Source organism: Penicillium cosmopolitanum, assembly GCF_028827165.1.
Source record: "Penicillium cosmopolitanum strain IBT 29677 chromosome Unknown utg000005l:1.0-4006212.0:1.0-4009387.0, whole genome shotgun sequence".
Taxonomy (NCBI): domain Eukaryota; kingdom Fungi; phylum Ascomycota; class Eurotiomycetes; order Eurotiales; family Aspergillaceae; genus Penicillium; species Penicillium cosmopolitanum.
Window position 1 is genome coordinate 3,715,579 of NW_026622675.1, and position 21,740 is coordinate 3,737,318.

General features: G+C 49.7%; 9 protein-coding genes across 9 annotated transcripts; 7 read left to right on the top strand and 2 right to left on the bottom strand.

Moving 5' to 3' along the window:
- Positions 1 to 1,044: 1,044 nt before the first annotated feature.
- optB (small oligopeptide transporter, OPT family) lies at positions 1,045 to 3,637 on the bottom strand (the record flags this gene model as incomplete). The annotated part of the gene is made up of 4 exons (XM_056629040.1): positions 1,045 to 1,709; positions 1,772 to 2,850; positions 2,931 to 3,017; positions 3,105 to 3,637. 4 exons carry the CDS (start codon positions 3,635 to 3,637, stop codon positions 1,045 to 1,047), a joined length of 2,364 nt encoding a protein of 787 aa, XP_056491774.1.
- A 2,509-nt stretch (positions 3,638 to 6,146) lies between these two features.
- N7509_004404 (putative C6 transcription factor (Leu3)) lies at positions 6,147 to 8,448 on the bottom strand (the record flags this gene model as incomplete). Its single annotated transcript, XM_056629041.1, has 6 exons — positions 6,147 to 6,922; positions 6,984 to 7,243; positions 7,316 to 7,753; positions 7,813 to 8,139; positions 8,204 to 8,310; positions 8,392 to 8,448. 6 exons carry the CDS (start codon positions 8,446 to 8,448, stop codon positions 6,147 to 6,149), a joined length of 1,965 nt encoding a protein of 654 aa, XP_056491775.1.
- Positions 8,449 to 9,598: 1,150 nt separating this feature from the next.
- On the top strand, positions 9,599 to 10,372 carry N7509_004405 (uncharacterized protein; the record flags this gene model as incomplete). Its single annotated transcript, XM_056629042.1, has 3 exons — positions 9,599 to 9,721; positions 10,057 to 10,266; positions 10,328 to 10,372. 3 exons carry the CDS (start codon positions 9,599 to 9,601, stop codon positions 10,370 to 10,372), a joined length of 378 nt encoding a protein of 125 aa, XP_056491776.1.
- A 398-nt stretch (positions 10,373 to 10,770) lies between these two features.
- On the top strand, positions 10,771 to 12,468 carry N7509_004406 (MFS transporter; the record flags this gene model as incomplete). The annotated part of the gene is made up of 3 exons (XM_056629043.1): positions 10,771 to 11,942; positions 12,002 to 12,106; positions 12,168 to 12,468. 3 exons carry the CDS (start codon positions 10,771 to 10,773, stop codon positions 12,466 to 12,468), a joined length of 1,578 nt encoding a protein of 525 aa, XP_056491777.1.
- Positions 12,469 to 13,855: 1,387 nt separating this feature from the next.
- N7509_004407 (GFA family protein) lies at positions 13,856 to 14,346 on the top strand (the record flags this gene model as incomplete). Its single annotated transcript, XM_056629044.1, has 2 exons — positions 13,856 to 13,976; positions 14,057 to 14,346. The coding sequence occupies 2 exons, from the start codon at positions 13,856 to 13,858 to the stop codon at positions 14,344 to 14,346; spliced, it is 411 nt and encodes a 136-aa protein (XP_056491778.1).
- Positions 14,347 to 14,790: 444 nt separating this feature from the next.
- On the top strand, positions 14,791 to 17,106 carry N7509_004408 (putative citrate synthase; the record flags this gene model as incomplete). The annotated part of the gene is made up of 5 exons (XM_056629045.1): positions 14,791 to 15,002; positions 15,055 to 15,252; positions 15,313 to 16,145; positions 16,612 to 16,733; positions 16,801 to 17,106. 5 exons carry the CDS (start codon positions 14,791 to 14,793, stop codon positions 17,104 to 17,106), a joined length of 1,671 nt encoding a protein of 556 aa, XP_056491779.1.
- Positions 17,107 to 17,588: 482 nt separating this feature from the next.
- Positions 17,589 to 18,112, top strand: N7509_004409 (uncharacterized protein; the record flags this gene model as incomplete). The annotated part of the gene is made up of 2 exons (XM_056629046.1): positions 17,589 to 17,690; positions 17,747 to 18,112. The coding sequence occupies 2 exons, from the start codon at positions 17,589 to 17,591 to the stop codon at positions 18,110 to 18,112; spliced, it is 468 nt and encodes a 155-aa protein (XP_056491780.1).
- A 132-nt stretch (positions 18,113 to 18,244) lies between these two features.
- Positions 18,245 to 18,990, top strand: N7509_004410 (YbhB/YbcL family Raf kinase inhibitor-like protein; the record flags this gene model as incomplete). The annotated part of the gene is made up of 3 exons (XM_056629047.1): positions 18,245 to 18,253; positions 18,320 to 18,389; positions 18,440 to 18,990. The coding sequence occupies 3 exons, from the start codon at positions 18,245 to 18,247 to the stop codon at positions 18,988 to 18,990; spliced, it is 630 nt and encodes a 209-aa protein (XP_056491781.1).
- Positions 18,991 to 20,013: 1,023 nt separating this feature from the next.
- N7509_004411 (Zn(II)2Cys6 transcription factor domain-containing protein) lies at positions 20,014 to 21,565 on the top strand (the record flags this gene model as incomplete). The annotated part of the gene is made up of 2 exons (XM_056629048.1): positions 20,014 to 20,419; positions 20,469 to 21,565. 2 exons carry the CDS (start codon positions 20,014 to 20,016, stop codon positions 21,563 to 21,565), a joined length of 1,503 nt encoding a protein of 500 aa, XP_056491782.1.
- Positions 21,566 to 21,740: the final 175 nt, after the last annotated feature.

Here is a 21,740-nt window from a genome sequence, read left to right on the forward strand (position 1 = left end):
CCTGTTTTTTGAATGTCCGATCTATCATTGCATAGCCTTTCGAGGTCTCGAGTGAATATTGACTTGCACCCGTATCTATTTCGAGGGCTCGATGCCGCTGATGCTTTTGATGCCGGCTGCACCGATATAGTTGATGATTCCGATCGTGATTCCAATGCCATTGTTCAACAGTCTACTGCTGTTCCACGACAAAAATTGTTCAGTACACTTGAGTAGAGAACTTTTGCGTTGATACGATGGTCGTTGGGCCTATTTTGGCTTCTTCCAAGCATATAGAAACCTTGTTGCGTTGTCTGCAAAACCCCAGCCCATTGTCACTACTATTCACTTTCAAAAGATCTCCTACATCAGGTCAAGAATCAGTATGTTTTCTCGGTGTACTATCTGCAGACTGCCATCCAGGGATCAACAAGAATCTTTCAAGTTACAAAGCCAAAATTGGGTCTGCCCGGCGTTAGAGCTATGAAGAGACTCTCAATGGAGATAATTTCCCTAATGCTGCATGATATTAAAAGACGGAGGTCTGTTTCTGTGATGAAATGCAATGCCAAACATGCAGGGGGATTATCGTTTGATTGGTATACGCAAGTGGAGCCTCCTAGGCAGTATGTACCTATAGCTGCGAAATCATCAATGCCTGGTATTTTTTGCTGTTAGCCCTTGAGGCTGCTCAATCTTTTTCGCGACAAGATATTATCGCAGAAGTCAAATTACCCATAGGCATATATGTATGCCGCAAATAGTATTGACCATTAGGCGCTCACAACTGGGCAAGCACGCATAAACCTCTGGATCTTTAATTCTACCTTTAAGGGAAGATTCAAGTTCACCTGGGCGTGCTGCGCTGGGGCCGAAGGTCGGATCTCTAGCGAACGGGTTAGGAAAAACAATTTAACTAATCCATGATGTGGATAAAATGAATTCATTCGTTATTCATTGAGTAAGAGTACTAGTATTAGGTGGGATAACAATCCATGACAATTGACCGCGACTAACCCACCACTGCACCCAAGGGCATTCAAGCCACGTAAAAAAGAAATCGAACTACCAAGTAGCTGGGCCGAAAGTCTGACCCTCAGCAAGGGGAGTCCGGATAGCACTATCCTGAGCATCCATGGTATTTGCCGCAATGTTGGTACCCCACCAGGCAGGGAACTGAGTGCCGGTCAGGTTGAGAGTCAGGAAAATCAGAATGGTGCAGATAGCCAGACCGACATCCAGACCCGCGGAAAGGACGTAGTTGTACTGCATCCACCATCCGCGCCAGCGGTCACGGATCCACTTGTTGAAGACGAATCCGACAATACCCCAGCTGAGGTAGTTCAGCGGTGTGGCGGGTGGGATCAGACCGGCTCCACTGAAAATGAGAGGGGCGTTGAGATAGCGAATCGAACTCTTGGGCCACTTTCGGGCGCCGACGTAGATGACGATTGGCAGGATGAGACCGGCAATCCAGAAGAACATGAGTGGGGAGTAGATCTGGCCGATGGAGAACATTCGCTGCGGACCGATTACACCCCAGATAACGGAGGCGTTGAAGAAGACTCGTCCGTTGGGACAGGTGTAGTGGTTTGGCTGGTCGCTCTGGCAGACCTTCTTGATGGCGCCGAGGGCCCAGTTCATTGTTGCGATTTGGACAAGGGAGGACCAGACACCGGCGACCATCTGTGCGGTGAAGGTCACCCGGGGAGGAAGCTTCATGTAATGGCCTGTCAATTGTTAGAATGAATGAAGAAAGAAGAAAAATGGAGGTTATAATGCTAAGGCTTACCGAGTTTCAGATCTTGGGAGAAGTACATTCCCTGGTACATACTCATGTAGCCGTATGTCTTGAAGAGCATCATGGCCATGGGCTTTCCGGGCTGCATGTATCCAATGATGAACTCAGTGAGGACATTGAGGCCAATATCGATATTAGTCGAGGCTTTGACGATACCCAGAGGAACGAACCAGAACAACGCAATGGCGAGGGAGATGAAGAAGGCCCACCAGCTCAGGTGTGTTTCGAAACCTTGAGTGATACCAAGTGCGATGCCGATCATGATAAGAGTGACGACTCCGTACCACCACATGGGGACGGTCTTAAAACGTGCCATCAGACGACTGTGCACATCCTCTGTCTCGCCACCACTCTGGCGGAACCGGGCCCAGATGTCAGAGCCGTGGAATAGACCAGTGTGCACGATAACGGCAATGATTCCGGCAAATGATAGACCGTAGCAGAGGGTGAATGTCGTTGACAGGAAGAGCGGCGAGTACTCCTTGTACTTGACCGGGTCGAAGGTGAACTCTGGAGTGAGAATCTTGCTGACATTGTAAATGTTGCCGGTGTTGTCGTAACTCTGCGAATCACTAATTGGTAGATATTCCGCGTAGAACAGCCCCTTGTAGTGGATACCCGCAGTGACAATCCAGAAGAAGAAGACCATGCCAATCAAAGTGTTGGCAATGGCATACCACGGCGCAATAAGCGGACTGAAGTTGAATCCGGAAATTTGAGTCCAGTCAAAGGTCATGGGGAGCAAAGATAGACCGGTCCAACCGCCAAACAGCTGATTGATGACAACATTGTTGGGCTTGATCCAGGTAACCCAGGCGAAGACGCTGAGGAAGGGGGCGATGTAGCCGGGGAACCAATACCAGCAGAACGATCCTGTCATCGCAACGAGGAAAAGACCATACCGGCCAATCTTCCAGCCAGAAACCTTGCGGGGATCGGGCTTGGAGTGATCGTGAAGAGCGGAGAACAGGGCAGTGTTGATCAAAGTCGATGGCCAGATCATGGCGGCGGGCTGGACCAGGAATTTGGTGAAGAAGCCAGCCATGCCAAATCCTAGCATCTGTGTTGAGCTGAATTGATGAATTAGCATCAAGTATCGATGACAAACTAGCAGAGGAGGTCGCAAAGAATGAGACTGCGGAGTACTTACATGCACATGAAGATTTCGAAAGCCCACCCGAATTTCTGTCCGTAGAATGCGCGCTGCGCTAGAAGGACATCCGTCGCATATGCGGCACTGGAAGTATAGGAATTAGCATTTCCAATCTGACCATAGATCACAACTCTAGATGAGTTGATTATCAACCATCTAGCAAAGACTCACCCGCCACCAAAGGTCGCATTAGCCATAATGACAACCAGCGTATGTTCCTTCTTGCTGAAAACACCAGGATTGAGATTGCAATCAATACCGAAGAACTTGAATTTCTTGGCGGGCATGAACTTCTCCCACGCCTTGCCAACGGGGTAAGCAACGACCTGGGCGATGTAAGATGGAATAACAATGTACGGCTGACGCATGGAGAAGAGCATGTTCAGTGCAGAGCCGATTGTCGCAAAGATCAGACCAATGACCCAGGCACGAATAGTATTGGTGTGTCCTCCTTCGTCGACATTGGGCACTGCGGAGCGCACTTCCGGATATGGTGAGTTGTCGAGAACTTCGTGTGCAATGTCAACCCGTACACCCTTGTCTTCTGTAGCAAGGGCTTCGTCGAGCTCATCCTCGACTTCATCTGGCATGTTTGGGTCCCAGTGATGGTGGGCCTTCAGGTTGCGCAACTTGGTGAGAACATCGTCATGTGCGTTTTCGTCAACACCGCTGGAGACAGCGACGTTGGGCTGTTCCTTCTCCATTGCGGGAGTGGATAGTCAAGTTGAACTTGACCAAGGGTGAAGTAAAGAGATTGGGGATAAGGAGAAAAGCAAGGGAAGAAAGGGAGAGCGTGGTGAAAGTGAGGAGATGTGATAGGGTATTTATTTCCTCCGCGCCTCAGTTAGCTTTCACCCAACGCAAACGCACTAAACCATGTGGTTCTTCCACTTCGTATAACGCTAAAGCACTAAAGCTTCAATGGAAGAGTCCCGACGGTGGTCCGCCTTATCGTGTGAGGTCGAGATCTGAGACCAGCTGGGGAACAACAACAGTGGATGTAACCTCAATTAAGATGTCAGATGGGTTAAACGCACCGACGAGGTAAGAAGAGGAACTCTGATTCGAGGAAACAACGAGTGGGGAACCTTTTTTTGTACATAAAAGAAAAGAAAAGAGTTAAAATATCGTGAAAGCCTGGTTGGGGGATGAGAGGCGAGCAGGAACGAGGCACTACAATACTAGGTACTAGTACTAGTGCTACTAGATAAACTGGGAAATATCCTAGAATAAACCAGAGGAACGAAGTGAGCAACACCCAATCAAAACGATACAATCGGGTTCTTGTTGCACGATACTGGCCGCTCTCAGACCATTTTCCGATTTGACCATGTTTGCATTGGCGACTCCGAGCCAGTCATGATGCTGCGATCCTAGCTGGCCAACCCTCGCCCCCATTCCTCAACTATCGAGAGTCCACTTAGAAGCTTGGCCACTTCAACCCGGCACACCTGTGGCGTTCCTGAGGTTACTCTCTCCCCGCGCTCAGTGAAGTTTCCAATCACAGCAACTGCATCCGGCGATGGATTTATCCAGGCGGGAAATTCGGCATTTGATGGCGTGGCCCTCGCGCCATCGCACGTTGCCGACGCTAGAAAATCACAGACGTAGACAAACGTAAACGCAGACGTGGATTCCCCTTGTCGAGAACCTCGGGAAAGCCGAGGCATTGCCACGGGGCGTTTTCGGGGGAACACAAGCGAACTGATAAAGAGACCCGCCCAAGCATGGACGAAGTTAACTTTGTGTATGAGTAGAACGAGCTTGTCAGAGATAAGCCAGTGGGCGTTGTGGGGACAACTCTTGGAAAGTCTTATGGGGCCAATGGTTTGGGTTCACCCCCCTAGTGTCGCCCTTATCCCATTAGTGTTGCTGGTGAGTGGCTGGCGGGTGGCCGACGCTAATCTAAACGCTTGCAAGCGTGCCGTCGTCCAGCACCAACGCACGGCAGACTATCCTGGTTGGGCCCATGGCCGGCGCCACTGTTTTCAAGGGGGTTACTAGCAGGTTGGTCTAATGTGCCACACTTTGTCATGATTCTGTTGCGCCCGCAGTCCGTCGGATTGTACTCAGGCGGGATAGCACTCCTCGGCAAATTCGATAAGACGAAAGACCCTGCCAAGCCTGCGACAGGGGCCAAAAATTTCACTAGTAAATTGCGATTCGAGAAAGTCCAGATCACAATCGAATGCGGTCAACCTGCTGAGAGACTAAAGTTCCCCTGCGTTGTGCAGGAAATACGACACGGCATCGCATCCCTTTCATCCCTGCGGATCTCTTCCGAAAACAATCTTCCATGGGGTGGTGGATAGCGCGGCCCTACCAGACACGATCGACCCGCAACTGAAATGCGGGGAAAAGCGAATCCTCCCATGCGTCGTGGAGCCCAAAAGTGTGAGGGAACTGTCAGCCGACCTGGAGCTGAAACTCTCACGCAATAACTTTTATTCCTATTGGTGGGGAACGGGGAATGTTCGGTTGCAATCAACATCCAAGGGGTAAGCCCGGAGTCCAGAGGAACATTCGAACAGGATTTTAGGATCTCACCCGGTCTCTCTGGACCCTGTGGCGACAATCTGAGTTAGACTGAGGGCTGGTGGCTAGTGGCTGATATCCATGGCTTTGACATCTGAATACTTTTTTATAGAAATTTCTCTCTTTGGCTGGAGATTCCAGCCTTGACAAGAGGAATTCTGCGACTCGGCACAATCTGTTTATTGCCACTCCGCGGGATAGGAGCAGATAAAATTTCGGTAAATGATTTGACTCCGCGTAATTGATGTGGATCTTCCCCGGCTTCGAGCTGCCCGATTTGCATCCGCTGCTTCTTTGTCTATATCTAACGGTCCTAGCGCAGTGGCGGACTAGCCAAGTGAGACAGCCGTCTTCTTTCGCGTAAGCCTTGCGCCGCTAAAATCGCCGGGCTAGTTCGTCTTGGCACCACCAAGAGACGTTCCTTTCGCGTGTGCCCAAGGGTCAATCCAGGGTAGAACGGCTATCGTAGGGGATCGCTTAATTTCCCCGCGGTATCCGGCCATAGGGTGAGATTCACGTTGATATCGATATTGATATTGATATCGTAGTCGAACCGCAGACGCCATGACCCTTGAGATACAGTTGAACAGGTGTTGGCGGCAAATGCCGGATAATCATGGATATAGCCCTATCTACGGCGATTTCTACCACATGGGCCCCCAATCATACCACTGACCCTCACAGTAGATTACTCGCGGGGGCCCAATTTGCAGGCAGTGGGTCCAACGAGAACAGCGCATCGTCGCCAAGAGCCCATTCGAAATCAGCTAGAAATTGCTCGTCAAGATGAAAAGCGTTGTTTTGATCCAGCATGCCTGAAGACGGCGCCATACAACCAGCAAAATCGCGATTGGCGTCTACCGCTGCCCCTGCGCCTGCATCAGTTGCGACATGGTAACGTGAGCGCATAAAGACCTTACCGTCTGAGGGTTCTATGATCGATCGCATTGTCCGCGACGGGGGATCGAACTCGTCTCGCCACCACCATACTGTGTCAAGGATTGGACTAAGCACTAGTCGGCTGCGAATCCGCAGAGCCGTGTACTCGCCGCCGTCGGCTTTCCGGAAAGCCCTGGTGCTATTCCATACAGAGTTCAGTATGGTCACGGTCTTCGCAGCCATGTCTGCGCTATCCACCGTCATCTGCTTGGCCATGTTGATGGCTGTAAAAACTGCTGCTCGTGCGCGCGTGGTTTCTAGGCCGTGCGAGGCCGTGTTACTTTTGAGAATCCGAAGAAGAGACGTCGAGGCCAAGAGAATCGCAAAGCCCATCTGGACTGGGCACATCGCCAAGCAACCAAGCCGATCTGCAAGGGACTGGACGTAGTCGATCAAACTGCACGCGGTAACAAGAAGCCGTGGGTAGAAAGCGCTTGAAACCAGCGTCTGGATTTTATAAAGGTGGAAGGTCTGGATTGCTAACCGGCAAAGTCCAGTATCGAATCTCTCTTCGTCTGCAACATCATCTGTTAGTCAATGTGGAGGTCTCGGGAAACAGTATCGGAGGATATATACCAGTCACAGCTTGAAGTTCTAGTTCATCTACTTGTCCTTCGTAGGTGCGGAGAAGGATGTCTAACGCACGTTCCTGGTCTAATGACATAGAGCGCATCCCATTTTCCAGTACTGCCTCACTGCATCGTGCAATGAGCTCTTGGCAACGAAGCTTAAGTACCATCCAAGGCGCGATTGTATCGAATAGGTTTTGGCGTTGAGCGGGATCTTGGGAGAGGCTGACCAACGCTCGTGGTAATTGTCCCTTTGTCATGCATACTCTACAAAATATATCAGTGATTCACTCACAATGGAAAAGAAACGCCAGAAAGAAGGATATCACTGAAACCCACCTTTGGTACACAATGACAGTATGCGCCCACAGCTCCGATCTCCGAACTAGATCCGCCTCACACGGTGCGGGCATCTTAACACGTGAAAACTCATGACTGGACATCGGTATGTGCAAGCCATTCTGCATGGCAATATGTAACAGCATCCCACTGAGCGGAAATGTCACATCTGGATGTTCACCTTTTGGAAATGGCCAGGTTAGCAAGAGCAAGAGGCCCTGGATAGTATGCCATGGCGGCGAGGTCGATAAGGCAGACAAGAAGGCCATCTCTATGACACTTCGAGCCAGCGCCATTAGCAGCGTGGGATTCCGCGCGTAGGCCCGACATGATACGCCAACTATGCACCAGAAGAGGAAGGGGGATTGTGTATAGTATGTGTCTGGTCTGGATTGTGGGTCGAGAATGGGTAGGAATTGGGCGTAGTGGCGGAAGAAGCTGTCACGCATGGATTAGTCAACAGGGGAAAATATGCTTCTGGTATTTTGAAACCGCACATATGAAACAAATCGTCAATTTCATCCCCCCTGACTTCCACCCCATGTAGACTCCGAGACCGGGTTGTGTCCCCTTCCAATGCCGGTGCCGGTGCCGGAGTGGACGGGGATATTCCCAAGCCATTAGGCGCAAGGAGCTGCGGTGGATATGATGGCGGCGGAATATTTGGGGTACCTGACATAGAATCACTGTTTGGCTCGGATCTTGGAGCCATCTCCGCCGCGGCTGTTAGCAGGGCAATGGGTGATGGGTGCGGGTCCGCTGGGTGCGAGGCCCGGAGCTTACGGCGGAGATCTTCAGATTCCTGCTGTAACTCCGACATTCGTCTGGTAGAGTTGTTAGCATATTGAATGGCCTTTCTGCTTTCTGGGTGAGATGAGGTGTACACACTTGCGTTTGTGCTCTCGCCTGAAGGGGTCTGAGATGACACAGCTCGCATTGACCTTGCGACACCGTGTACATGGCTCATCGGGATTCAGATAAACATCGCATTTAGCCTGTATTCATAGACGTTAGATGAGTCCAACTAAAACAAATGGAGACGGGAATAGGGTCTCGCGGCAGGACATGATAGGTACCTTTTGCTGGCGGCACTCAGTGCACGCCTTCTTCCCCTTCTTCAGTGGCCTACGCATGACTTTGTTAGCGCCTTGAATGAATTGGAATAGAGATCGTCCTCATCCTTACTCGGTCATGGAGTAATGTACACCGGGATCTATGATGGACACAGACCGTCAGAGGATGCGTAATGCGTAACCGGGTTCAAGTTGGTAGTGGGAGAGATATGAAGTGAAGAAGAATGCCGTTCCCGGGATTGCGCGGCACCGGCCCGGGCGGAACCAGCCGACTATAAAATGGTTGCCTCTCCCTGCCCAAGGTTTTATTTGTTATCTCATCCCATTCCTCCATTTCCACTCTACTATGAAAAGCAAAATATGGAAAAATATGGAAAAAAAAATTACAATGAGTTCTTGAGCAGTACTTGAAATTATGAACCCTGGAAACCCCTTGTAAGCCCGTGCGAGGCTCGAGCTAGTAACCGTTTCCACCGAGGCAATCTGTCCTACCAGCAGAGATGAAGTAGACACTGGCAGAGTCCATTTAGGAATGAGTTAATTTTAAAATGTGAAAAGCTCATAGTAACGGGTACCTTTGGGTTACTAATAATGGTGGTACAGGCCAGATTTTGTACAGGCTCAGGCGTGAATGCAATTCGACGGATTTGTGTACAAGTACTAGTAGTGGACAAGGAGCAGTATTGAGGGAAATGTAGGATATAAACCTTGGGACAAATCACACCATGTTCCAAAGTTGCTCTCAGGGATTTCGAAATACCAACTTGTTGTACCAGTGTACCTAGTTGCTATTATTCAACAGATGGTCCCCGAGGGCGAGCGGCGAATGTAGTAACACTCTCCATGTCGTATACTCGTATTCGCATGTGCCTTTTGTTAATTTTGCCCTCCCGTAGCTCTTGAGTTATTCGGCCTATCGAAGCATTCCGGTCTTCCTATATCTTCTGGCCGAGAGTGAATTTTTATTGCCATTGCCATTGCCATTGCCAGATTCCAGACCAGATCGAGTGGCTCAGCGCCACCATCGAGGCGACGTGATGCTTTCAGTCTGACATCACCGCCCCCTATCCAGACTATATATACAATGCTGGTCAGAAATTCCCTAATTGGACCTGTTTATTAGTATTACCAGTATATACAAACAGCGTGACTACAACTTTTGTACATACCAATTTGTTCGGCTGGTCGATACCCGCGCCACTTCGCCATAATGACTTTCGAGATTCCCTCGGTCTCCGAATTGAAACACGCCGCTGAGGACGGTCAGCGCATAACCCCGGCCGATGTCTCGTCCATCTCACAGGCCGAAAGCGAACTAACGGGGCGCGGCCCGGTTCGTGGTGGTCCAGCTGGCAGGGCAGGAATCCCGGGCCACCCCATGTCATCCCGGCCCGCTCTCTATCGGACTTAAGCTAAAGACCACAGATTTGATGCTAACTAGTCGTGATATGTAGCTACAGCACAAAGTATCGCGATGAGACAAATGAATTTCGATACCAAGTTGGACGAGGTTTCGCGTAAACCTTCCACTCAGATTTCACAGCGAGATGCAAAAGAAATGCAATCGTCCGAGGTAGGAGGTTCTTCAAGTCACATATCCTGGATTTCAGCCTAGACTGAATCCACATATGGACAAAGATGAAACTAGTAAACTGATCTTTTTTTCAGGGACGAGCTTTCCACCGTGCACCTGGCTTTGGATCGGTATCCTCGCAGGTTCGCTCGATTGCCAATCAGAACGAGGTACCGGATATACCTCCTATCATGGCAGATGTGCCAGCATATGTAACCAAGGACGATGCGCGCGAGGCGCAACGGGCCGAATCGTTGTTCTACGGCGGTGCGATCCCGAGTGGTGGGATGGCATCGCAGATGCAGGTAAGTGGGCAGTGTATTGTGGCGGTATCATGGCTCATGATCGCATTGACGAGATTTGTAGAGTGCAGCGGATAAATTGGAACAAGCGCGGCGGGGTATTATCTAAGATCGTATATAAAGCAAGGTAGAGCAAAGCAGAAACAATACAATCGCCGGATTTGGTAATAACCTCGGGCAAAGGGACCAAAGAAGTATGTGTACTAGTGGACCTTGGGTGAGATTATAGTGGATTTACCCGAATTCTTCAATGGTTTGGTCTTACTAGCTTCTTGGAAGCTTCCCCTCACTCGGAGTTAATTGCGTTAAGGGCGAGAATGACGGGGTTATGCAAGTTATTCAAGAAAGTCAGCACTCGTGATCGTCTGTGCCGAATAACCGATTCTTTCTAAGCTAAACTTGAAATGATAGTTAAGTCACACACTTACCCCCTCTTGCACTTCGTGGAGGTAGCATAAAAGTCATGGAACAACTATTTTGATATCGCCCTCCTCGCCCGCCACCCCAATGACCATCATCACACGCATCCTGTCCCACGCGGCAAACAAGCCCTACCGAACGAAAAATCTAGATACCGAACCGCCCTTTCTGAACGATGACGGCCATGTTGATTTCGGCCCGAATGATATCGAAAATCCCCGCAATTGGTCCTTCTCTCGGAAAACATTCGTAACCATCGCCGCGGTCCTGCTGGTCGTTAATGCGACTTTTGCCTCGAGCTCGCCGAGTGGTTGTTTTCCTTCTATCTCAAAGCATTTTAATATTTCGACCGAGGTTACCGGTCTCACAATAACATTATTTCTATTGGGATATTGCGCTGGCCCTCTCATCTTTGCCCCGCTTTCTGAATTCTATGGCCGACGATGGATCTTCTACATCACTTTCGGCAGCTATATGGCATTTAACTTTCTCTGCGCCTTTGCCCCGAATTTCGCAGCCTTACTTATCGGTCGGTTTTTGACTGGTACTTTTGTCTCCGCCTGTCTGAGCAATTGTCCGGGTGTCTTGGCGGACTTGTGGAATCCATTGCAACGCGCCAATGCGATGGCCGGCTTTTCGGCTATGGTTTGGATTGGACCGGCTCTTGGACCTGTTGTTGCGGGATTCATCCAACTAAAGAAGGATTGGCAGTGGAGTTTCTATGTTCTGTTATGGTTGGGCGCGCCGACTTGTTTGGTCATGCTGACGATTCCTGAAACCTATGCGCCGATTGTTCTCTGCAATAAGGCGAAGCGAATTCGCAACGCGAAGATTCCGGGATATGAGACCGTGAAAGCGCCCGCGGAGGAGAGTGATCGTACACTTGCTGGTATCTACAAGGTCGCCCTTGTTCGACCTTGGATCATTCTCTTTGATCCGATATCCTTGTGCTGTGCTATCTACCTGGCCTTTGTTTACACCCTGCTCTACATGTTATTTAGCATCTATCCCATTGTCTTCCAGGAGAAGCGAGGGTGGAATTCTGGTGTCGGAGAGCTACCACTGGTTGGCACCGTTGCCGGCGCGCTGCTCGGCGGCGCAGTTGTCCTGATTGATACCCGGATGCGACAGAAAAGAGTCGACAGAGGGGATATGAAGATGGAAGATGCTGAGCCTGAGGATCGGCTGCCCCTTGCCATGATTGGAGGTGTTGGGTTCGCTGCGTCCATGTTTTGGTTTGCATGGTCGGCCGAGTACAAGTGAGTAACCTCCCTTGGCACGTTAACACATTACCTGAATGAAGCCCTAATCTCATTAGCCATGTCCACTGGATTGTCCCAACGTTGGCTGGATGCTTTCTGTCTAGCTGCCTTCTCCTAATTTTCGTTTCGTATCTCAATTATCTGGTAGACGTTTATATGATGTGAGTCTCCCGCAGAGGATACCTTGGTGTTATACAGCGATTTAAATTGACACATTCGCAGGTATGCCGCATCAGCCATTGCTGCGAACACAATTGCGCGATCCGCCTGCGGCGCTGCTGCGCCGCTCTTCACAAATCAAATGTTCAACGCGCTCGGGGTGGGAGGCGGAGGTAGTCTCATTGGAGGAGTGGCTACTCTGTTGGCGGTGATTCCATTCCTCTTTTACAAATATGGCAAGCAGATTCGGGCCCGGAGCAAGTTTTCGCCAACGACACAGCAGCGTGTACAACCGAAGGATGAGGAGAGTATGCCGAATAGGGACGGGGAAATGGATAACTCCGAGTCGAAGGAACTTGCATAAAATATCGCTAGGGGCCCTTGAGTACTCACTGGCAGTTCCCAAGCACATATATACATAGCCCAAAATTGATAGATATATTTCTTATCTGTGCTCCACGAATATACATTCCATGTAGTACAGACGAGGCTGAGTACTCGAACTTGAAAATATGCGAGGATGAAAATGCAGGTCGCATATCAAATGCCGGGCTGATTATTGTGAATGGTCCCGACCAAAGGGACAATCGTACCGGACAGTAGAGAGAAGGATGCATTGAGCCTTGCCCAGAGGTGCCCCGGTGTGTGTGTGGATGAGGCACTCGGGGAAAGTCGTAGGAGGCTTGCATTGCAGGGGGCATCCCTCGCCCGACCCGCTCGACTGGATTGACTGCCGATCACGGTGGTGGCCTCGCTGTTTCTCCGATAATCTCTGCGACAGCCTGCCAATGCCAACCCTGGCCGGACCACGAGGATGGTGGGGGTGTGAGCTTCCAACTGACAGGTCCGATTTCACCTCGTCGAGATTGAAACTATCATCTCAAATTCATGTTCCAATTCCAGTTTCAATGCAGCTGCAGCTGCATATGCATATGCAGGAGGAATTGTCATCCTGGAACTCCGTGTTGGACTCCGATATATGCGCAGCATGCACCAGCCACCCCTCTAGGACCCACGAGGGGTAGTGATGTATCAGAATCCACTCTAGCTCTTCTGAGCTGACCGCATCTCTTTATCTCACATCTCGTACATAGTCACCAAGCTCGAAGGAATAAGTGGTCCCATTCCAGTTCCAGAAATGTTTGGGAGAGTTCCGCGATGCCCCGCAGACCCCACACTGACTCCAATCCACATGTCCTTGAGCCACGAGGGTCGAGGGTCAAAGTCAAGTATCGGTAGGAATATCCTGGGCAGACAGGGGAAGCAGGGGCTGGGCAATTGATTCAAATGAATACTGTCAAGACACGAATAGGGAAAGGAGCGAGGGTACGCCGGTCTGCGTAGTCAGATGGTTGAGATGGTTGAGATGGATTGCGGGGCTCCGGTCCCGCATTGATTGAGTTGTGCCTTTTTCCTGTTGAGTTAAGTGGCTGGCAAGGTATTTGTCATGCCTGGAAGCTGCGTGAGTGGAAGCGCGCGAGTGAGAGTGGAAGCGTAAGTGGGAAGTGGAAGAAGCTAAAAGAAGAAAAAGGAGGGCATCCCGTAAGGATGGAGCTCGAACAATTTGGAATTATCAATGATGTAATGGCAGTAATCAGCAACAATCAGAATGCTGTCTTCGCTTTAAATACCCTTGGGTCCTGCAGTTAGTCCCAAGGTCCTCACATCATCACTTCAACTCTTCCCTCTTCCACTCCTCTCTGAGCACCTTGTGAGAATCAACTCCCCTCAACCCAACCAACCAACCAATCATGCCTCTCTCCGGTCATTGTCTCTGCAAGGCGGTTACCTACACCGTTGATCAGGATGCCCCTCTGATTACCGCCTATGATCACTGTGATGACTGCCAGCGCCAGTCCGGCTCCACCTACTGTAGGTAGTTCAAATTCGAGCTTGATATAGTATCATCCCAACTGGAGTACCTAATTTACTAACATCCTCGCTCTGAATAGCCCTGGTCGCCGTCGTTCACAAGGATAAGCTGACCATCAACGGCCCCATCAAGAAGTGGACTGGCAAGGGTAGCTCCGGCAATGACGTGCACCGCCTCTTCTGCTCCGACTGTGGCTCTCCCATCGCTCACGACCCCGATGCCGCCCCCGAGATCATCGCTCTGAAGGCCGGTACCCTCTCCACTGAGATCAAGCAGACCCTCAAGCCCGACACCGAGATCTGGACCGTCAGCAAGCTCCCCTTCTGCCAGGAGCACCTCGAAAAGCCCTTCAAGCACATGCCCGAGTAAATCGCACAGCTCGATCATACAAACCAGTTCGGCGCGTTTGATAACATGCTCTCTTCAAAACCCTTGGTCCTGTCACATGTGATACCGGAGTGCAACCCATAAGAACAAAAAACACAAAAAATAACCAGATAACTTACGAATAGCCAAAAAGAGTGGATGTTGATGATTGATGATGATACACGAAATAGTCTGAATATGACAATGTTCTAATTTTCTTCACCCTTTCCCTGGAATTTTCTCTCTTCACTTATGGATACCGGAGCATTCCACCCCAAGTAGGCTCGAGGTGTGGCGACATTCATGTCGGACCACCCGGGGAATTTTGTGAGAGATGCACACGCAATCTGCTGTCGCACATTGGCAGCTTGCACATGATCATAATATATCTATAGCTAGGTTAAGCCTGCCTTTTTCTCGTGAACAATTCATGCCATATAGCTCAACATGTCAACTGGCACTTTGTTTGTCCTCGACTCGCGTACCGGCTTCAAGTACGACATTCCCATCCGTCGGAATGCAGTTCACGCCCTTGATCTTCAGCGCATCCGAGCGCCCGGCGGCACAGCTCATCCAGCAGACCAAATCTCGCGTGGTCTTCGTGTGTTTGACCCCGGGTTACAGAACACTGCTGTGCAGGAATCTGCAATCAGCTTTTCGTTGGCAATTCCATGCTTCCATAAATTCCTCCCACTACTAATAAATGCCTAGGGACCACGACCAGAATTCTTTAATCTTTTGGGGTTACACCCTGGAGCAGCTATGGGAGGCTGATTTTGAACACATGTTTCATCTTTTGATGTGGGGGACATATTCTTCGGAAACCCAACGGGCAGAGCTGAGCCGGAAGCTGGCGCAACACATGAAAGATATCCCAAACGCCGTCCATGACGCTATTCATATGTTCCCGTATGACCACGTTTATATACACTTCTGACCGACTCTGTTTTAACTCACTGGCCTGACTAGCAAGTCCACCCTGCCGTTGCCGTTGATCCTCGCCGGTCTCTCTGCCTACCTGGCTTCTGTGCCCGATGTGATGCCCATTTCAACACATGCGACTATCTACCAAGAGAACCTGGAGCATGGCGATCAAATTATTCTTCAAACAGTTGCCTGCTACGCCGTCGTTTTCGCCGTAGTCAGATGTCATCGCAATGGCATTCAATACCAACCCCCTTCAGTTGACCGAACATACTTCGAGAACCTCTTCATTATGGCCGGACTAACTGATTCAACCACTCAGCAGCCCGATAAAGTCAAGCTGTCATGCTATCGTCGATTCTCTCTCCTCAATGCAGACCACGGAATGGCCCTCTCGGTTTTCTCTGCTCTCGCAACCGCCTCTTCTCTCACGGATCCGATATCCTGCTTGATCACAGCCATCACAGCTGCTCATGGTCCACTACATTTCGGTGCCACCGAGTCCGCCCAGCGCGCACTGAAAGAAATCGGGAATCCAGACAACGTATCCGCATTTTTAAATGAAGTGAAAGCAAGGAAACGAAAGCTTTTCGGATACGGACATCGGGAGTACAAGGGAATTGACCCACGGGTCGCCCTTATTCAAAAGATCCTGAAAGACCTACCTGTGAAAACAAACCCGCTCTTTCAAATCGCCGAGTCGATCGAAGCAGCCGCCAGCAAGGACGAATATTTTGTTTCACGACATCTCTACCCTAATGCAGATTTCTATGGCAACTTTGTCTTCACGGCTATCGGTATCGAGTCAGAAATGATCCCCGCCGCTATGCTGAGTCATCGAATCATGGGGATTATGGCGCATTGGAGAGAGTACATGGGTATGTATCCGCCTAAAGTCACCGGCCCTCGGTACATTCTGTCCTTTGTTGACGATTATAGCGGCACGTGGTAAACTTCTTCGCCCGTCACATATCTATTCGGGTAATATGGTGACCAATGAAACACCTTCTGCGAGGATGTGAATCTTTTCAAGAGTACAAAGGTGGGTGTCATTGTGACTTAGTATTTCATGGCTCTCATAGGTAGTCGCCGTATTTTGAGAGCATTGTATCTTTTATTCCTCGGAGTAGTCCACATGAGTCTCAATTGAAGGCCTGCGCTGCTAGTGAGAATAGATTCAATTTCTTTCCCTTGAAGAAATGAGCGATCTAGAAGACCGACGTTCCTCATATGGGGATGACAGGCCCCATACTGACTCGGAGTCAACACCTCTGCTATGCACTGCAACTACTCGGCAGTATTCCATCTTCACCAAAAGCCAAAAGCGACTGATCATTCTCGCAGCGGCACTTGCCTCTGCCTTCTCCCCTTTGTCCGCAAACATATACTTCCCAGCTCTGAACTCCATCGCAAAGGATTTGCATGTCACCCCGTCTCAAATCAATCTAACCATAACAACATACATGGTAAGCCCTGGAGTTAAGCACAAATTCATTCACAGTCAAACATATTTAAATTCTACGAACATTCTAGATATTTCAAGGTCTCGCACCAACATTCACTGGCTCTCTAGCCGACCAAGTTGGTCGTCGACCCGCATACATCTACTGCTTCCTCGTCTACATCGCAGGCAACATCGCTCTAGCAATTCAACATTGGTATCCCGCTCTACTCTTTTTACGCGCAGTCCAAAGCTGCGGCAGCAGCGGAACAGTGGCCCTTGCCTCCGCCGTCGCGGCCGATATAATCACCCCTGCAGAGCGCGGTGCATATCTGGGTATAGCCTCGCTGGGGAACATTCTCGCCCCGTCGCTTGGTCCTGTCCTGGGGGGCTGTTGAGTCAATACTGGGGGTGGTCCGAGATATTCTGGTTCCTGGCTATTCTATCCAGTTGCTTCTTTTTTCCTTTTGTGCTTTTCTTCCCTGAGACATGTCGGGGTATTGTTGGTGATGGTTCTGTGTGCCCTCCCTCCGCGTGGAATACTCCGCTTTGGAGTTCGTTCTTTGCGAGGAGAGATGGAGAAGTTCATACTTCGGGTTTGTCTTCGGCGCCTTCGGGTGATTCGGCGAGGTGTTGGAAAATTCCGAATCCGTGGACTTCGCTCCGATTGCTCTTCGCTCGTCCGGTCGGGTTGTTGCTCTTCGCCAATGGGGTTGTTTTTGGGAGCTACTACGCCGTTACGGCGGGTATTCCAGCTCAATTTGAGGAAATATATCGACTCGACGATTTCAGAATCGGGCTTTGCTTTTTACCCGCTGGTCTTGGTTCGTTGCTCTCTGCTGTTGCGAATGGCTTCGTCGTGGATTGGAATTACCGACGAATGAGCAGGGTGGAAGAAGATACTACGATCCACGGCGTTAAACAGGATATTCTGATGTTTCCTGTGGAACGAGCAAGACTGCAGATTTGCTTACCTATGGCGGTAAGTTTTGTCCCTTCTCCTTACTAGTATTTCAAACATTGAAATGTTGGCCCTAGATCCTCGCGGCAGCCTGCATTGCACTGTACGGGGCACTGATTGCTCACAAATACCCCCTGTGGGTTTCATTGCTTATGGTATTTACTATCTGTTTCTGTATCACAGCTGCTTACAATGTCATGAATATACTTATCGTGGACTTGTACTGCTCCACCCCGGCGACCGCAATGGCAGCGAATAACCTTGTTCGCTGCTCACTGGGCGCCGGCGCGGCTGCTGTCGTTAACCCTTTGATTAACAAAGTTGGTGTGCAGTGGACTTATGGAATTGTCGCGGGCAATTTACTAGCCGTTACCCCGTTACTCATGCTCGTATATGCTAAGGGCTGGAGCTGGCGTCGAGTGCAAGCAGGGATGCAGATCTGACATCTGGGCAGATATGCGGCCAATTTCTCATCGCCAGGAGGAGATTTTATGATCTTTGCGCTGCACTATAAGATCTGGCCCTTCCGCCGTGTCGGCTCAGAATAGTTAGTAGTGTAAGCTCCTCCTAGCAGCATGCCTTCAGTAAATACAGCCTTCAGTTTCCTTGTGCTCCTTGCACACATACAATTGTCCCCCCTTTCTCTTCAGGGCCAACGGGTGTTCTTGCGATACCCTGAAGGGGAATGGATTGCTCCAGGCTCAATCCTGGACATAAGTGGTAAGGACAGAGTTGCCAAAAAACGGCTGAATTTAAGTTAAACACTCCAGGAACAAAATATATACCAGAAATCAGTAGCTACGGCTTGTGCTGCCAAAAACATTACATTATGCTTTCACTGGACATCGACGTTGTCATGCCAAACACTGGGACCCAGACAGTGGTACTGCACTGGTACCAACCCCATCTCGCCTTCAACTGCACAAATGGAAATCAAGATGAGGATACTAGTAGACGTCTAATTCCTGACAATAACATCAACTCTACAACGGACTATCTCGCACCGTACATCGCACCCCAGCCACCGCCAAACTCGCACCATCGCTACGTCTTTCTTCTTTTCGCACAGCCACCAGATTACAGGTTCCCGAAGTGTTTCTCGCATATTCCTCCCAAGACACCCGATGCACGTGCTGGGTTCGACCTCCGCCAGTTCATGCATGCCGCCGGGTTAGGTCCGCCCGTTGCTGTGAATTACTTCTACGGCCGGAATCAGGCTTCGGATCATAACAGTCCGCCGCCTTCTTCGAGTGTTACCACTACCTCGTTCCGATCGGTGACCTGTACGACTGTCCCTACTGGGTTCTGCAGACAGATGTGATGGCGTGCGGAGGTCTTGAAGATGTTTGACAATCATGTACTATCTTGAGGCCGTTTACTCTGGTCCTGCTCGATGATAATGGACTGGGATTAAGTGAATGATCTAAGTATTTGATGATGTTCTACTCGCACGACGCGGACCACGAGTTGCGAAAACTCTGATCTCGTATTACGTTAGCTTTGCTTCTCGTAGGGCTACCAAATTTGAGGGTCATAGCCTATTTGAGATAGCCCACTCTATTGTAATAAACGAAAGCATATAATATTCTAGAATTCCGTTTCATGCCCGGTTGATTAGATATCTAATTAAGAGTATATACACCAGACTCAATCAATAAACACATTCGCTTCAGGCTTGTAAACTTGAAGTTATCTGTAGCCAGTCTATCTAGACAAACCAGCAAATGGGTGCCTGAGCCGCTTGTGTGAATTTGAGGTCATAAGTTACTAGTAGAATCACTGTTAGACGAATCCTGCACCTTCGGGCTCCACTCGATCTAACCTTCTTTCCCCTCACGCTTCCCGGCGGATCTCAAGGGAGATCCCGAGTTTCCAACACTTTAGCCTCAGGGTCCCCATGACCGGGCCCCATTCTGTTCCCCATTTAACAATGTGATCTGAGCATCTCAGGGTCCCCTAAACGGCGATTCGCAGTCATGGACCCCGACCAAGAGCACAGAAACGGGGAGCACGCGTGGTATCCTGAGTGGTCGGGTACCACAAAGCTATTTGTCATGCGAGAGGCCTACGGATGTAACTTTTGCTCTCTTCAAGTCCCTTGTGAGTGGTGCTTAGAATCATGTATGACCTGATGGGAAGTATATTGGACACGAGTGAACGATAAGATGCCTGTTTGCGGGGTAAGAGATCTGGTAGATAAATGATCTTCGTTGATGGGGGTCATGTAGACTGACTTGCTAAATACATAACCCGGGATCATTCGGCTTGACCTCTCCACGTCGAAAAAAGGAACCGAAATAAATTGAGCAGGAGTCCTTTGTGTTATCTCTGAACTGCAATCGATATGAGCTTACCAAAACCTTCACGATCCAACACAGGACAACTGCCGAAAAGCGTCAAGGTTCGGTCAACATGTAATGCTTGTCAACAGGCCAAAATTCGGTGCAGCCATGAGAAACCCTCTTGTCGCCGTTGTCAAAAGCACAAGATCGACTGCGTATACAGTGTTTCGCGGCGACTGGGCCGGCCCGCGAAAAAGAAGGAACGCATGGTCATGGATGAGATGAATGGTAGCCCGACACAAGTCATCCTCGAACAAGATCGTGAAAAGAAAGCCCGCAAGCCCGCAAAGAAAAAGATTCGTTCTCAGCAGCCGATCGCTTCAACACGTTCTCGTGTCGGTAGACCGCCAGAGAACAGTCCAACAGACGAGCAGACCATAGCAAAGAGCAGTGTAGACGAATATTCGGGTGCGTTGATTATCTTCACGTAGAAACAAGCATAAGCTCATACATTCAGGTTTCGAACTGGATATTACGTCTGGGGACTGGCTCCAAGAGTTGATGGCCACCCGAGTAAACGGAAATACGAACAACAGCACTCTTACGGATTATAGATATGACGATTTTGGCCTTGAAGAATTTGATGCCATTTCGGAATGTCTCATGCATTCAGAGCCTCTTGTCTTTAGTGGGTCGGCAGATGGTCAACTCTCAATACCAACTGGCTTCAATTTCACCTCACCTCCTATGCAATTCGAAAACGAACTTAATGTGTTCCAAAATACACCTTCTTCAGAGCGCCTCGAGGCTTTGACTCTAGGAAACACAACCTCGATACAGTGGCCCTATGATTATACCCCCAGAATGAATCCGATCCCCTTCTCAGACCCCTGGTCCGAGGATATAATGGCGCCTAGTACGGGTATCCTGATCGAAACAGCGGATAACGGCAACGGTTTACAGTCTCCAAGCTTCAATCACAACGAGGTATATTCACCCCAGGACACCGATTTTCCTGTTCTACTAGAAGCAGCGACAAACTTCAACTGTGGTTGCTACAAGCAAGTAATCAGCGAACTGGTCAGGTTCGAACTCAAGACCGGACCAAACGGCTTCTCCAGCATCGATAGCATTCTCGCATGCCAAAAGGAACTATTATTGCAAACCGAGTCAATTTTGCAATGTAAACTGTGCTCCCAGTCCGAGGCCCAGGCTAATGCACTCATGGTGATTATCGTGATTATTGACAGTCTTCTCACCACGCTCGATGTATCTGCTACCTCTGGCAAACCCGTTTTATTGGAGGCTGTCACAGAATCTAATGCACAGGTGGGTCGCAGACAGAAGGATGTCGGAAATTGTCTCAAATCGCACATCGATACGTGTTCATTGCTAGTGGGTGGGTTCCAGGTGCCTGTGGAAGAGAAGTCATGTTTCATTCGGCAGGTGTTACAGGCGAGGCTTTCCATGCTTTTGATAACGGTGAGACGAATTCGAATGTGCATGCAGCAGCAGCTTGCGGCGGGGTTGTCGCGGGGTCGACTTCTGATGATTATGGAGACGGATAAGAGACTGCAGTTGATTATGATGAAGATAAAAATGGCTGTTGGATGAGCTTCGGGACGTAAATGTCGCTGTCCATTGTATTGCATAGTGTCGCATCGCTTTCCGTGGAGGGTAGATAATTGAATCATTTTCAAACCAGAGCACCCCAGAGTCCACCAATAGACGGGTTTCCCTTGGAATAGAGTTGCTTATTTGTTGAGGGGTTTCTGCATAGGCCAGGAGT